Source organism: Gallinula chloropus (assembly GCF_964237585.1).
Source record: "Gallinula chloropus genome assembly, chromosome: 1".
In the NCBI taxonomy this organism is placed as follows: Eukaryota; Metazoa; Chordata; class Aves; order Gruiformes; family Rallidae; genus Gallinula; species Gallinula chloropus.
The window spans coordinates 87,315,734-87,331,621 of NC_140085.1; the positions used below are offsets into that span (position 1 = coordinate 87,315,734).

Consider the following 15,888-nt stretch of genomic DNA (forward strand, 5'->3'; position numbering starts at 1 on the left):
ACTAAGGGACAGAAAATGACCTTTTTTTTTTTTTTGCTTTTAATCCGTCTTTCTACACTTTAATAGGTCTTTCTACAGGCTGGCTAGTCTGATGAGCAACAGAATCAGCAAATGAGAGAGGATTCCATTGCAAGAAATGGAAAGAAAGGCTACCTTTTGCAGTTGAAAAAGGTTAAGCCACCTATATTTAATGAAAGCGCCTGGAAACGGGGCTGCCAAACATCCTTTTCGGAACGCTGATTTCTCTTACCCATTGTAAACCACCTGTAATGGCCTAAATTCGGCTTAGCACTGCTAGGAGGTGTGATGTTCATCTGCTTCTCAGGGAAACATTAAGCTCCTGAAGCCAGAAGAAAACCAGTGCACAAAAAGAAGATACCTCGCTGACCCAGAGAACTGAACGGCCTCGCTACGTGGACTCGAACAATGGCCGAACCTGGCAAAAACGGGGAACACGCTCGATTTGTTCCCGTAGCAGCAGACTAAGCTCTAAAGCCGGGCAAAGCGCCTCACGCTGTCGGCGGCTGCCCGTTCCCTACCCGCTCCTGCGTGCTGGGCTTTAAACACCCGGTCGAGCAGGCTCGGGGAAGCCGATGGGCTCAGCGGTGCCTCCTGAGAAGAACCCCGGCTGGCAAACGCAGAAGGACAAACACGAGAGGAGAGGCAGTAGGGAGCCGAAGACGAAACAGGGGCCGGGGACCGCGGCCCGGCTGCGGGACGACGTGCGCGGAGCACGAACCCCCGGGGGGGCGGCCGGGCGCTGCTCGGCCCCGCAGCGGCACACAAAGCACCCGGGTGGGCCGGAGCGTCGGGCCGGGCCGGGGGCCTCCACGAGGCGGGGCCGACGAGGGGCCTCCCGGCCGTTTCACCCGGCGGCGCTGCCTGAGTCCGCAGCAGGGGCGGCGCGACCCGGCGGGGGAGCCCGGCGCGGCCCCTCTGGCTCCGCAGGGCCGGCACGGCCGCCGCTGCCCGGGGCCGGCACTGACCTGCCGCCGCTCTCAGCTCTCCCTGCTCCGAGCAGCGCTTCCGGCGGCTCCGCGCGGGCGCGTCAGAGCTGCGCACGCCTTCGGCGTCACGGGGCGCCAGGCGCCTTGCCCAACGACGCCCCGCGTTCTGCACATGCGCCCTACTACCCTCCCGCCGTGCCCGCCACGCATTCCGCTCGGTGACTGAGCGGCGAGCGACAGGAGAGCGAGCCAATCGCGTCCTCACAAAGCCCCCAGAGTTCCCGCCCTCACATGAGCTAAACCAGTCAAGAACGAATGCGGCAGCGGTTACTCGACCGGGCAGCCAATAGGCTGAGTGAAGCGGCAGGAGCGGGCGCCGCGATTGGGCAGTGGTTTCCGGGGTTGTTGCTAGGTAGAGTAAGATGGCGGCTTTGGACAGGGTCAAGGTGCTGGTGTTGGGCGACTCCGGTGAGTGTCCCACCCCCGCAGCCCAATACGGGCGCGCCCAGCGCGGGCGGGCGGGCGGGAGAGGGGTGGGGTGTGCCGTGCCCCCATCCCCCTGCCGCGCAACCGGCGCCAGGCCCCCTCCGAAGGTGCCGGGCGGCGCATGCGCGGCGCGCCGCTCCCTCGGCCGGCCCCTCCGCCCGCCCTTCACGCCCACCCGCCGAAAGCCTCTTGGCGGGTTCGGGCGCTCCCCGATCGGCGGTGCTTGGGGGGGGGGGGGGGGGCGGTCCTGTCCGCCTCAGGTTGTGCTGGTCCCTGGCGCTTTGCCCCTTGCCCTCCCCCTTGCCCCCTTGTTTGCCCTTTGCCCCTCCCTCCTTTGCCCCTTGCCGCCCGCTGTTGCCGGCCCATCCGCGGTTAGTCGGCGGTCCCGGGCATCACCTCTGGGCCGTTGTGCCTGGCCTTGCGCGGTCGCCCAGGACTTGTCTGCCGTGTGTACTTGCAGGTGTCGGGAAATCTTCGCTTGTTCACCTCTTGTGCCACAACCAGGTTTTGGGAAACCCGTCCTGGACAGTGGGCTGCTCAGTGGATGTTCGAGTAGGTGACATGCCCGACCTCTTGGTGCCCTGATGGGGAAGGGAAGGGCCTTGGCTCTTTTTTCTTTCTTTTTTCCACCTTTCCATTACTTCCTGCCCTGCAGAGAGGTGTGTTTCGGCGTTTTCATTTCGCTGAGAAGTTAATCTTTTGAAGCAAATAATGTTTAATGTGAGCCAGGCACTCAGGGGAGTGGGTGTTGACCTGACAAGGTTGTCAAAACAAAGACACAACACTTGCCATTGGTAGCATCTCTCCTTACTGCAGTGGCTGCTGTTGTGTTACACGTCACAGAGTGGCCAGATTCGGTCAGAGGGCACAGAACTTAAAGCACACTTCCCTGAGAAATACTCAGTGAACAACTAAATTGCCAGCGAAACGTACTGGGGAAAACCAATCTGCCTGATTGAGGATACAGAACCATAGGGTTCCTTTTCCTCCCTGCTTATTGCACAACCTGCTGTTAGAGGAATGATATTCATATATTTTTTCAGCCCAACCTACAGTTGTCATGGGGTGGTGATGAGTGTTTTATTCCTTCATTGTGCTTTGCTGCATTCTCCTTGAAGTGCATTGCCATCGTTAGGAATTACCCTGTCTTACTATCTAGGAGTTTCATCTCAAAGAATGCTGAAATACATGTCCAAAATTTGGGGAAAGAAACATGGCAATGCTGGTTGACTGAGGAGCAAAACTACCTAGCATATCCTGGGGAAACAATGTTGATTACTTCAGTTGAGGAGCCAATGGGAATTGGCAAGAAAAAAGATATAGTCAGTTGGAATCTGATGTGGTCATCTTGAAGTGCTACCACATGGGCTTTAACTGCTGTAAGAAGAAATGATTTTACTTTTTCATCTGCATTTGCATCATGCTATTTCTAAGCACATCGTGAGGCATTAAGTTTGTTAGTATTGAGGTGGAAAGGATACTCCCTGCTGACTCACCTAGCACCATCTCACCGAAGAGCTATGGCCACTCTTGACTCATTCCATCTCTCTTCTATTTGAGAGATTTGAAATGGTGTCAACATGAGAATTTGCAAATTTCTGTCCAAGTACAATACTCTCAGCTGAATGTTAAACTGTTGTGTGGATTAACTGCTGTGAACCAGTGCTCTGGATAATGTATGGTGTGAATTTTTCACCAGATCCATGACTACAAAGAAGGGACTCCGGAAGAGAAGACCTATTACATTGAGCTGTGGGATGTTGGAGGTTCAGTGGGTAGTGCCACTAGTGTGAAAAGCACACGAGCAGTGTTTTATAACTTGCTGAACGGTAAGGTTGCTTGGTGTGAGTCTGGCTTTTAATCACTCTTTCTGTCGTGAGCTGTCTCTTGGGTCAGGGGCAAGAGTCCTTTAAATCTGCCTGAGAGCTGTATTACTCCTTTCCTGATTGTGATATATTTATACAGGGGAAAAAAACCCAAACCTGATAGCCTTTATAGGCAGAATTTTATGGATTCAGTTTTGAACTAGAAAACTATTTTAGGCAAACCTGTGCAGATGAGCTTCATCAGCCTTTCACTTCAGGCCTGTGTAGCTGGCACAGCAGGGAGTCTTTGAAGTTAGAGTGGGGTCCCTTCCAGCTACACTTGCAGACATGAAGGTTGCCTTCACCTTCCAGGGTTTGATATACGTGCAGAAATAGGATTTGTATTTTCTTTTATATTGGGTTCCAAAACCTAGAGCAGGGAAGTAATTATTTGAATTTATATGAACTTTCCTAGTTATATCCGACCCTGGCAAATTTGAACTGTTCTCCCATAAAATTGCAATATGCTGACAACCATCTTGCCTCTGCCCATTTAATTTGCCAAATGATTTTAATAATTGAATCTTGCAATCTTCTTTAGATAGAAAGTATTTTTTATGCTTTCTGTTGAGATACTGACTTAAGGCTTAGCAGTTCACCTGTACCACTAATAAGAACAAATAAGAGATTATACACTTAATATTGCAGTATTCGAATTGTTACTTTTTGGCATCCAAGGATAGTTCACTAAAAATAGATGTATACCAGATTAACAAAAACCTGTCTCAGATGTTCTGTTTGATTCTCATTTCTTGTCCCAAATCACTCGAAGGCCTTTTGGTAATGTGTTTAGCCACACAATAAACAATTTTGCTCTGTGATTATTTAACTAGTTATTCCTTCTCCTTTCCCAGGAGGAAAACTGTGTGTAGGTGCCTCTTGCTTATCTTGTTAACCAGACCTCTGTAAATAAGGTTTGAGTTGAATTGTGTCCTCAAAGCAAGCCTCTTCAGTGTTTGAAAAAAAATGTATTTCTTTCTGACACCAAATTCACAGCATGCCAGTGAGTGAGGGCCAGACTTGGAAATATCCTAGAACAGCCCATTAGAAGATGAAATCTTGAACTTCATGTCTGAATTATAGTTGATGGCGTTCTTAAAATAGAGTTATTTATCTCTGCTGCCCCAAAGATATAACTAGGCAGCCTGCATGTGAAAACTGTTGACTTTGGTAGTTAGTTTTGGCGCTGGTTTCTTTCATTAGATTAATTCCTTTATTAGAGCTTGTCTCACAAATTGCCTCTGTTCGACCTGATGGAGGAGGAGGAGGAGATGAATGCATTGCACTCCTTCTGCCTGACTGCTTGTGCTTTCTGGGCTTGCAGTGGTTTGAGAGCCTGAGATCACAAGGCAGTTAATGATTGGTTGTGGCAGCATCTGCGCAGGCTGTCAGTGAGACTCGGCTGTTGACAAGGTGAGGTACCGTTTGCCTTTGGTTTGACTGCAGATCTTCGTGCTCTGGCTTGGCTGGCCCTGCGTGGAGCCAGGAGTTGGACTCGATGACCCTTCCGACTCAGGGTATCCTGTGGTTCTGTCCTGGTGTCCCTGCATCTGGTGTGTGCACTGTGATAGCCTGTGACAGTGACTAGGCAGTAAGGCCGTGGCTTGCAGATCTTAATGGGGGAGGAATGTTTCCTTGAGTAGCCATTGGTCCTGCCTGCTCTGCTTTGATGTTGACACAATCTTTTTCTGCTGGTGCAACTAACTCTGTAGGTTTTTGATGAAGCTGATAAGGGAACTGACCAATCAAAACCATAACCAAGGAAGGGTATCTAGAGGTAGAGAGCGTTTCCCACAGATTATGCAGCAGTGCTTCTGAATCCGTTGCCACAGGCCAAGTTATGTTGTATCAGGCTTTTTGTCCCTACTCTGAGGGTGGACACAACAGTTGAGTTGCCTTTTTATGCTGTTACTGAGATAAATGATTTGAAACAGGGCTATGGTTAGGATATGCTGGGAACTCTCATAGGACAGTCTATGCAGTGTCATGTGAGGTAGTGCAAAATGTTTGTGGAGATGTGTTTTCTCATTGTGTTTACAGTGGGTGGCACCTTTAGGACTTAAGGTGAAAGATCAAATTAATAAGTTTTCTCCACATGTGGGCTGTGAAGTGTGTTGAGAACCAATCCTGATGAAGATAAGGGGTATAATTCCATTTTGTCCTTGAATCAGTAATGGTTTAAAGTCTGGAGGGAGTGAAATTATTCCACAGGTTGCAGAAGGTGTGAAGAAATAGAAGAAATTTGCTAGTAGCAGTTAGTAATTGAGTTAGGAACTGTGGTTATCAGAAGTGGGTGTCTGTTAATAGCTGAGCTAAGAAGTTTGGCTGGCCATTTTCCTATCTCAGAATTTACATTTTGAAGGATAGTGGAAATGAAAAATGCTAGAAGCTTAATTTTAAATACGTGAAATATTAATTCGTGTCTCTACCAGCCATTTGGTGGACTGTGAAAGTTTATCAGAGTCTGTTTCCTCTTTGGATACCTTCCCAAGTGTGTAGCTTTAGTTGTTGAAAATGCACAGAAGCAATAGTGCTCTCTAAACTTTCTGAAACAAGTAAACAGCCTTTAGATCACTCAGATGCTGTGACAGAATGACAGTAAGGTTTATCAGTTAGGTAAAACAGAGAAAGGTGAAATTCTCTGCTGCAGTAATGCAGAGTTTGAGTATAATTAGGACTAGACAGAGCGGAATCAGGGAATGCCTGCAAGCCTCTTGTAGATTAAACCCTGAGCTGGCTGTTCATTTCCTCCTTTCATGAGATTTTTCTCTTAGCTCTTATCCAATTCCTGATAAGCAGCTTTAAAAAACCTGTTGCACCCTGATATTTTCAGCTTTACTCATTCACTGTAACTGAACCGGTTACATTTCCCTTTCTTCATTCTCAGATATCTGGGAACCTGCAGATGTCATTTTAGTAAGATAGGGAAGAAGAAAATCTATCATTAAATAGCATCTTGTTGCATTCTCTTTCACTTCAGGGATAATTTTAGTGCATGACTTAACCAACAAGAAATCGTCCCAGAATTTGTACCGCTGGTCGCTGGAAGCCCTCAACAGAGATGTGGCGCCAACAGGAGTTCTCGTGACGAATGGGTGAGTGAAAAACATACATGCAAGGTTAAGACACAGTAATTCCAAGATGCTATGGAAGTCTTAGTTCATCTCTAAGGCTACTTGAAGTCTAGTTAGATGTGACTAGACTTTTAAGAAAGAAAATAAATGGAGGGTACCAAAGAAAATCACTCTTGGGTAGTTTTGGGATTGAGATGGGGATTTTTCTTGATCTTGTTGGGTTTTTTATGCTGCCAGTCAGGCTGTTCTGCCAATAGATCCTCGAACTGTATAGGACAGACCTTGCTTTAAAGGAAAATATGTTTACTGCATCCTTCATTTCTCTGAGGTGTTTGTGAGAGCAGGTCCAGCCCCTGATATGTGAAGGCTTGTGTGTCTGTACTGAGTCATACAAAGCCCTTGCACAGAAAGTGTCATGGCATGGCGTGTCTCTGCTCCAAAAGGCTTTCCTTCTGTGCCCTAAGTCTGAGGAAGTTCACTTAATTATTTTTTTATTTGGGTGGCAGGGGAATTGTTTCAGAAGTGGGGCTAAAAAACAAGCTTAAAAACTCTGCTTAAACACTGTGCTCATGATTTGCTTTCCAACATCTTGTCAAGCATTTCCTCCTGTATCTCTGTGCTCCTGTTACACATCTAGTCAAGGAGGTTTTAAGATCTTTGATTAAACCTCACACATAAGCGGAGAAGCAATAATAAGGGGTAGCTTTTTGTGGGAAGAATATAAATTTTTGTCTGCCTGTGCTGGTACACAGGCATTTCTGTAGAAACAGGGGAGAAGGGCAAGAGGTTTTGCACTATATAAACTGCAGATTTCTCCAGGTTTTTTCATATACAGTTTCTTCTCAATTGTTTTAATTTTTAAAAGCCTTACTTCTCTCAGGGACGGATGCTCAGGCACTGGCAATTTCTTGGTTGAGTTGTTGCCGTGGGTTGTAAAATTACTTTCTAAAAGTCTTGCTTCAGACAAAAATTAAAGACTGGTGTGAGGGGAATGGTTGGAGCTCGGATTTGCAATGACATTTAATTGCAGTATTACTGATTGTTTAGAGGCTATCTTTGATCCTGAGTCATATCTGAAACTAAGCGTGTTGGAATTCAACTTACAGTGACTGCCTTTACTTGAACATAGAAGAATTAATAACTTGTCACCACAGAATTGTTGTTGCAACCCTCGTTGATTTAAAGTGGAAAGGGGTAGTGTTTCACAGTTGCAATTTACTTCATTGTCCCTTCTTTAAAAGTATATCTATGTAGGAACTTTAGATGTTCAGAGATGCCAGCTCTCTGATCTGTTTCTGGACACGCTTGATCCAGTACTGTAATTCCTGTTTCTTTTCTGCTTGTGTTAGTGTTTCTTCATCTATTTCTTCCTGGATTTCTTCATCTGTTTCTTCCAGGATTTCTTCCTGGCATGGTTCATCTATGCCAGGAAGAAATCCAACTCATGTGGCTTCCTTTCCTTTCAGTCCCTGTGAAGTGACTTAGATGCAGAAGCCCTTCCTTAATTTACAGATACAGTGCATTCTCACTTAGGTAAATAATGACCCTTCATAAATAAAGGACAGTTATTTGAAAGGGACAGGTCAACTTATGGCACCCCCCTAGCAACTTAAATGACCATCTCTTCATTCAGAATTGTATTTGTTTCCCTCATCAGTGACTATGACCGAGAGCAGTTTGCTGATAACCAGATTCCACTGCTGGTAATAGGAACAAAGCTGGACCAGATCCCAGAAACTAAGCGGAATGAAGTTTTGACCAGAACAGCTTTCTTGGCTGAGGATTTCAATGCTGAAGAGATAAATTTGGTTAGTATCCTTGTCACCAGTGTTGTGTTTCTTTTATGGGAGTGATTCTGATTTTTAGTAGGTAAACATATTGTTGTCAGAGTCAGGCTTTTGGAGATTTTTTTGGAGTAATGCTGGAGTCGTGCACATTTTGATTGGCCACCCCCCTTCCTTGATGAAACGATCATCTCTGTTTCACTATATGGAGGTATATGGGGTGTTAGATAAAGTCACTACAGCTTAGAATTGGTGGTTGGGTGTTAACAGTTTTCTCTTCCCTTTTCTTAGTTGTGACATGTACTGTCTTTGAATGAAACAGCAAGATCACTTTATTTATATATACATATTTATAGTATGTGTGTGTGCTTATATATAAAACATATGTGTGCTGTGGCATTGTATATAGACCCGCATGTGTACACACACATGCACAGCTCTTTGCTGCCTGTATGAGTTACTAGCTGACTGTATAGCTGGTGGCAGAAGGAAGACATGGAGCACATGGGGGGACACTTAGAATTCTTTGGTTGATTCACAGAACAGAAGTTAGCCTTTCTCTCAGATGACAGTGGAGCAGAAGCCAGCAGACATGCAGTGTTTTCCCTAGCTGTTGCATGTAAATGTGTCAGGGGAAAGGGTATAGTGTGTGTTTTGTGTGTTCTAGGATTGCACCAATCCTCGTTACCTGGCTGCAGGTTCATCCAATGCTGTCAAGCTGAGCAGGTTTTTTGATAAGGTAAGTCAAGCCAATTAAATCTCTGCTCTTCTACATATTGAGCACTGTCCATGATGTGAACATGGAATGACAGCTGCTCTTTCACATTACTTTTCTTGTGTTGGTTCAGGCCAGGTGTGGGGAAGCCAAAGATTGGCCTGATTTTGGAAACCTCCAGAAAATAGCTGATCTGCATAGAGCAATGAGAAAGAACTCACAAGTGTGCACAGACACTCTGCTGTTGGAGCCCTTTGGCAGGCCAGAGAGTTTGCAGTGTCCTAAGGTCGTAATGTGGGTATTAGAAGACTATGGTTAGCTCTCTTGCTCCTGGTCAAATTAAGAAACTTACTCTCCCTTCATGCACCAGAGAGCATCAAGGCCTGCTGTGAAAATGACAGAAGGAATCCTCTGATTTAAGCATTCCCTGGACAAAGAGATCATAGTGGAGCAGATCACCTCCAGTAACAAGTCATGCTTTAGAGGAAATTTGGCCTGAATTTTCTTTGGAGGAGGGCATAGATTGAACAGGGTGATACACATCACTTTTTGATTGATGGGTACTGCCTCCATAGCTCCCTTTAGCACAGACAATTTGTGCATCATCTCAAAGAATGAGTCAGACTGCCTCTTGTCAAGCATCATCGATGCCCAGGGGCTACTTGGAACCATGGGAGTTGTTAGTCACCCACAGAATGGGCATTTGCTTGTGCTCTGAACTGCTGTGCCTGCAGACTGATGCGTAAAGGAGACACCCAAAACATCACCTCCATTACCAAAAAGGGCTAGCTAAATTAGATATGTAGAAGTTGAGGATAACACAGCTTTACTAAGAATGACTGGATGTGGTTACTTCTACATGTAATAGAGCTTTGCACTTAAAGCAGTAGGACCAGAGAAGGGGGCATGGGTTCAGACCCTGTCCCAGTTAGCTGAGAATTTCAGTACTGCAGTGCAAAGTGTTGATTGGAATCTGAGGTTCTGCATATGCTCTGCCAGCTAAGATCATTCTTTGTTTTCCCCAGGTCATAGAGAAGAGATACTTCTTAAGAGATGGCAATCAGGTTTGTCATTTTTCCTCTTTTTTTTTTTTTTGTTTGTTTTGTTTCTCCCTGAGTCATATGAACTGCTGACAAAGCCCTCTCTAAAACATGGGCTTCATGTGACTTAAATGATACTCTGCTGGTAATCGAGCTTTTGAATCTATGGGAGCCCAGCTGGTTTTTGATAGACAGAAAAACGGCTGACTTGTCAGCTTCAGTATTTGTAATATGATTGGCAGTGAAATAATTAAGTATGCTAACATAGCATAAGTTGCAAGAGTGGAGTGAAATGGGCAAATATGATCTCTTTCAGATCTGTCAGCTTCAGACTGCTTAGTTGTAGATGTAGGTCAGAGATGCTGTCCTGAAGGGCAATGGAGAGGCTTTTTTTTGCACGCCTTGGACTAGCGGTTGATGTTTTGCACAGGCAGTTTCCACAGAACCAGTGGAGCCACAGGGAAAATGGCAGCTTGATACCAGCTTGTAATTCATTCCTGAGTGGCTGAACTAGCTGTGTTTTCAGTGCAGTTGGTGAAGGCCTAGCAAAACGACTCTCCTGGTTTGGGCAGGCCCCCTTTCCCCACCTCGCCAGCTGCAGGCTGCTGTGCCCCACTTCTCAGCTCTGTGAAGTGTGTGCAAATTACCGTGAATAGCACCACTGAAACACGATCCAACGCGTGGTTAGATGTAGCTGTGCTGAAAGGCCCTTGGGGAGAGTGGGGAAAAATAGTCACAAATTACAGAAGGATTACTTTCTTTGAGCCTTTTTTATGCCTTTTAAAAATAAATTTGCTTTTTCCTCTTTTGGGTCTGCATGATGCCTTTTTTCTTCCCCTCTCCCCTCCTCCCCACGTTCTAGTGAGTGCAAGTCTCCCTTTCATGGGGATAATAGCTTAATGCAGAAGCCTGCTTGCTGGTGTGATGGTTGTCTTTGACTCATGATGTAAGATTTTTATTTTTCTTATTTCATCATTTTCAGTGGCTGGCCAGGGATTAACTTTATAATTCCTTATGGCCGCGTGCCAAAGATTACAGCCTTCTCATGACTACTATCATCAGCCTCACTGAAAACAGCCCAAAGGCTTTAAACACATCTTAAGTAGTGGACAGTCATATTTAAAGAGACAAAATCCAAATGGGAACTGGAGATTTCATTATAACCTCTTAATGTTATTATTTGAAATGATCTACTTAATGTAAATCTTACAAATGTGTTTGTGGGTTTTCTACAATAGGTCTCTTCGATCACTCGTGTTTTGAGGTATTTCTATTATAGACTCCTTCAGGATGAAAAGAATGATAAGTGTCAAATTGTTTGTAGCTATGACTTCGATCAGATATGTGATAAATAAATAATTGGTATTCTAAATTAGTGACTTTTATCTACAACATGCTGAGGCGGATGAGTTTTGAGCCATGGTGTCCTGCTACTTATTAGTTACATGATTGGGTTTTTCCTTTCCGAATTCCCAAAGCAGTTTTGATGAGAAAAACCTTTCTGCAAAATCTGCCTGATTTTTTTCCCTTAGAGATTGCTTTTCAGAGATTAACAAAACAATTCCTGAACGAATGCCTTGTGTATCTCTCCGAGTTTGGGGCCTGAAAAGCCTAACTAAATTTAAATTGTGGGCTTTTTACTGGACTTTTATTTTGTGGTAAACTCTTTAGCTTTCTCAGTTTACCAGTGAAGCGTGTAACCTAAGCAGCCTACTTTGCATTGTAAATGACATTTCTGTCCTATACCATCGTATATGCCCGAGTTCCCCTGGCATGTTTTGCAGTGCTTGGTTGGCACCTTCCACTTAAATATACTGTGTTTCCTATGAAAGTGTGGAATTGTTTTGGCAGGATGTGTTTACTGGGTCTGCTGTTCCTGCTTGTATGTACATGTATAAAACTAAAAGTGTTCTGGATTGTAATCAAATAATTTTATGATGCCACCAGTAGGACAGACATCTGATACAGTATTAGAAAGCAGTGCGTGTCTTTTTCAGGGGGGATTCACAGATGCATTGGGTTGCAAATCTGTCTCTTAAACCAGAGAATCTTCTGATGGTTTGAAGTAGATTTTTCTTTGTAAGCACTCATTGCCACGGTGCAAGCAGTCTGTGCAGATTGGCTTCAAGGGCAGGAGCGATAATCCTTTGCACTGTGGCAGCCCTTTGTATTCTGCTGGTTTTCTTAAAGCTTCCAGTGATTGATAGAATTGTACTTTCAACTACCAGTCAAGTGCTCCTGTCTCAGGTTAGAAGGCATCAGCAGGACTTTGACAGAACTTGATAATGATATCAAGGAGGAGAAATTTTGAGGAGAAATTCTTATATGCATTTGGATCAGGAGCAAGGGGGAACATGAACTTTGAGATCTGTAAGTAACTGGGTTAGGATTTGCCTAAGAAATTAAGGCATTCATTGCTAGAAAGCCTTAAGGAGCTCATTAGAACAAATGAGCCATACTCAAGCTTTGCATCTTGCTTAATTCATGGTGCTCCTTTAGCAGTAAGCTGAAACATTTTAGTCCTGGAAGAGGAAGGCATTGTTGGCTTGGTAACAGGCACTTGAATGTAGGCTAGAGGGAGCTCATGCTGATTCTGACATGATGCCCTATCTTTCCTGTCTCTAGATTCCTGGCTTCTCTGAAAGGAAAAGGTTTGGAGGAGGAACACTGAAGAGCCTTCATTATGATTGAATGCTGGAAAAGTGGAAGATGACTTCTCAGAGTTCCAAATGGAGAATTCCCATTCCGACTGGATGCTTAAGGACAACAATGCTTATGTCAAGCAGAGTAAAATGATTCTGTGCATTGGCCAGGTAGACTGCTGAAGGTACTTTTGCTGGAAAAGACTCAGGGAAGAATTTCCAAAAATCTCTCCTGAAGCCTAGAGCGTTTCTGAGGCTTGCAGGCTGACTGGATATATGAGAACATTTGGGGAAAGTGGGCAAGGAATCCAGTGCCTCCCATACTGCTGGGGGAGGCTTTATCATACGCAGCACGTATAAACCACAGATTTGTCTCCGTTTTGGAAAACTTATGGACAGTCTTTGCAATGAATTGCATTCATCTTACCTCTGAAGGAGAGATGACACTGAGAGGCCATCTCATTTACGGTAAAGTGAACGAAACAAGTGAGGAAAACATAAAGATGGGTAAGAAATAGTCTGGAAAATAATAGAATGCTTTCGTTCAGTGAATGGTGGTGTCTCACCCGGAACACACTGTTCAGCCCCATCCAAAAGGGGTAAAAGAAATAGGCAAGAGATTTAAAAAAAATAAAGTCTTAAAAAGAAAATTATGAGTAGAAAACAAGTGTTATTAATTCTGCTGCTTAAGTTAAAATCATTTACTTTGGAGAGGACAAAGTGATCAGTTACTCCTGTTTATCTTTTCATAACTGAGTGTGGTCTTGTTCTTAAATTAAAAGGCAGTGCATTGAAAGCTGATGGGAAAACGATGCTGTTATACAGTGCTTATTTGGAACAAATGTGACATGGTCTTACTGAGCCCAAGAGCTTAGCGGATTCAGAAAACATGGTATGTGAGAACATCCTCTGAATTAGAATGGATAGAAATGTAAAAGAGATTATAAAGCCCTGTAAAAAGTGGGAATTCAACATCGTTAGGGAACTTAGCATCTGTGATAGGCATGTTTCCTTTTCATGTTCAGTACTGAGGTTAAAGGAGTCTTGACCTGATCTGATCTACTGTGCACGCTGTAGTCTTCCTAAACAGCCAAAGCTTTGCAGTTTCTCACCTCTCTGTAATTATATGGAGTGAGAAAAGCCTGATTTATGGCAGTTTCTTCTTCCCCTCCTTCCTCACAGTTACCTTTAATGGTTAAGCCTCTGGCAAAGGCTAACTAAGAGCTGGAGTTAGATATAAATACAGATTAATAATAAATGGGGGTAGAAGAAAGTAATGTGCCAGTGTGAAATCGACAGCAAGCAGAGTTCTGCAGTCTCCAGATTACATCTGCCTGCAGCTCTTCTCTAGCAGCTCCTTGGAAATAAATGGAAAACTGCCTATTGCCACTAATCAGGCACAGAAATGACAGCTCGGTGCACCAGTCAAACTTATTAAAGATAGGGTTACTTTGCTTTTCCTTAGGCCATTTCTAGAAAGGTCTTGGAGCATTTGCAGACAGGAGTGCAGGGAGGTTTTAGATGCTTGTATGAAATAGGGTTTTAGTTTACATTTACTTTGTGACCAGGGAAAACAAGTTACCAAACTGTTCATAGCAGATAAGCCATGTCTGAGCTGTGCAGCTCATGACACCACCGATGTCTCTGCTCCTTTGACAATGAAAGCTGGAATCGTTTTCTCAAAGTCAGGTGCTGTCATAGGTTGGTCAGATCTGGGCTCCCTCCAGTTACCAAGAACTGCAGAGCAGGACAAGCAAGCTAGGGCTCTTTGATCCTTCACCCTGTGGCTCCTTCAGGAGAACTGGAAGCGGTGTGGAGTGAGAGAGGCTGTTTACTTTAAGGTGGTACATGAAGCAGTGATTGTACAGATCTTTGACTTGGAGGAAGCAACTATCCTAAGTAGCCCTTTTCAGCATAATCAAAAAAGGGACATTGCTTGGTGTGCACAAGGGTGGTCCAAGCCCTGGTGGCAGCTTACCTGTATTTGTGCTTTTCACTCTTGAGGCTCCACCAGAAGAAATGTCTTCATAAGAGAAATCTTGTGATGGTCAGTTCACGCTCCAGGAAGAGGAGAGAATGTGTGGTTCCTGTGCATCAATGAGACTGAAGCTGAGATGAAAATCAGGATTTGGGAGGAAATTAGATACAGTTGTGACAGGAGGGAGAGGAGATAAAGGAAATAGCACAGAGGAAAAGTAGAGCACATGGGCAAGCAGTAAAACGTTAGCAGATTGAGAGGAAGTTTGCTGGAGTTTGTGGCTCCTGCTGGAGGCTCAACTGAGTCTGTCTGTGCTCAGTCATGAAAGTCCTCCCAGGGTACCTCCATCCGCTTGAGCTGACCTGCCCTGTGGTCTGACAAGTGACCATGGTCAGTCTGGCTGTCTCATCTGCAAAGTGAAGGAGGCTTCCCTGCAGGCCAGCCTCCGATGTATCTGTTTCTCAGATGGTAGTGCTTTCAGTACATTGGGAATTAGGGGATTCACCCTTTTCCATTTTAGTCTGGATGTTTAACTTGAAGCAAATGAGTACCAGAGTTGTTTGTGTGGTCAGAGTATTGATTCTGGTATCGCCAACCTTAACTCTGTCATACGTAAGCAAATCATGTAACTTCAGTAGTTTGTTTTAATGCACTGAAGTCCTTTAGGAAGCTGACATTGGATTATAATTCTCAGGGGTAAAGGCTAAATTTCTGTGCTCTTCTCCATCAGTAGCCCTGAAAATTGGTTTGCTTTCCCCAAATAGAATAGATTGCTTTGTAAAACACCTGCCTGGGTTTTTCCACGTGTTTCTACCTGCTACTTGTAGTATTTTATCAGGGCCAATGAAGGATATTAACATATTCAATTTGTGATTAACTATAATCCTGAAATTTCATGCATTTTCCATGCTTGGGGTTTGGATAATTGCAGCATCCCAGTTTTGATGGGGTTCTTTTAATGACTGGCACACACTGCAGTTCTCTTGAAATAGCTCCATATGTTGTTGGGGGCTTTGGGGTTTTTTTTTTGTGTGGAGTGGTTACTTCTGTTTTCCTAACTCTAATGCAGAGGAAGAACAGGCTGATAATTACAAATAAAACAAACCATGGGAATTGGCAGTAGCTGTTGCAGGCACCATTAACCCACTGAGTAGGTGTAGTGTGGGTTTAAGTGCATCCTTCTCTTTATTTTAATCAGAGAGAGAGCGGCTCCATACATGAGTGGCACCAGTTTAACACTGTACCTTGGTTTTGTGTATAGAGCAAGAATCTCTCACACCCACTGTGGTGTATATCAACTGTCAGGCTCCAGCGGGTGATGAGGAATGACCACCCTAGTTCTTTTCATTGACCTTAC

The 15,888-nt window shown here is 44.6% G+C and overlaps 1 protein-coding gene across 2 annotated transcripts; it reads left to right on the top strand.

Annotated features, from left to right (window-relative positions):
* Positions 1-1,343: 1,343 nt before the first annotated feature.
* On the top strand, positions 1,344-13,331 carry RABL3 (RAB, member of RAS oncogene family like 3). 2 transcript variants are annotated; one of them, XM_084273492.1, is made up of 9 exons: positions 1,344-1,415; positions 1,894-1,985; positions 3,133-3,262; positions 6,279-6,393; positions 8,030-8,180; positions 8,824-8,895; positions 9,897-9,935; positions 11,150-11,175; positions 12,537-13,331. In XM_084273492.1, the coding sequence occupies exons 1-9, from the start codon at positions 1,370-1,372 to the stop codon at positions 12,580-12,582; spliced, it is 717 nt and encodes a 238-aa protein (XP_084129618.1). In that variant the 5' UTR covers positions 1,344-1,369; the 3' UTR covers positions 12,583-13,331. The 2 variants fall into 2 exon arrangements, with proteins under 2 accessions (XP_084129618.1, XP_084129619.1); XM_084273493.1 differs by lacking the exon at positions 11,150-11,175.
* Positions 13,332-15,888: the final 2,557 nt, after the last annotated feature.

Excerpts from the sequence above, each read along its gene's own strand:
- RABL3 (XM_084273492.1), top strand. The coding sequence starts at position 1,370 with ATGGCGGCTTTGGACAGGGTCAAGGTGCTGGTGTTGGGCGACTCCG. Across the intron at positions 3,263-6,278 it reads GTTTTATAACTTGCTGAACG|GGATAATTTTAGTGCATGAC; the intron begins GTAAGGTTGCTT and ends CTTTCACTTCAG. Across the intron at positions 9,936-11,149 it reads TCTTAAGAGATGGCAATCAG|GTCTCTTCGATCACTCGTGT; the intron begins GTTTGTCATTTT and ends TTTCTACAATAG.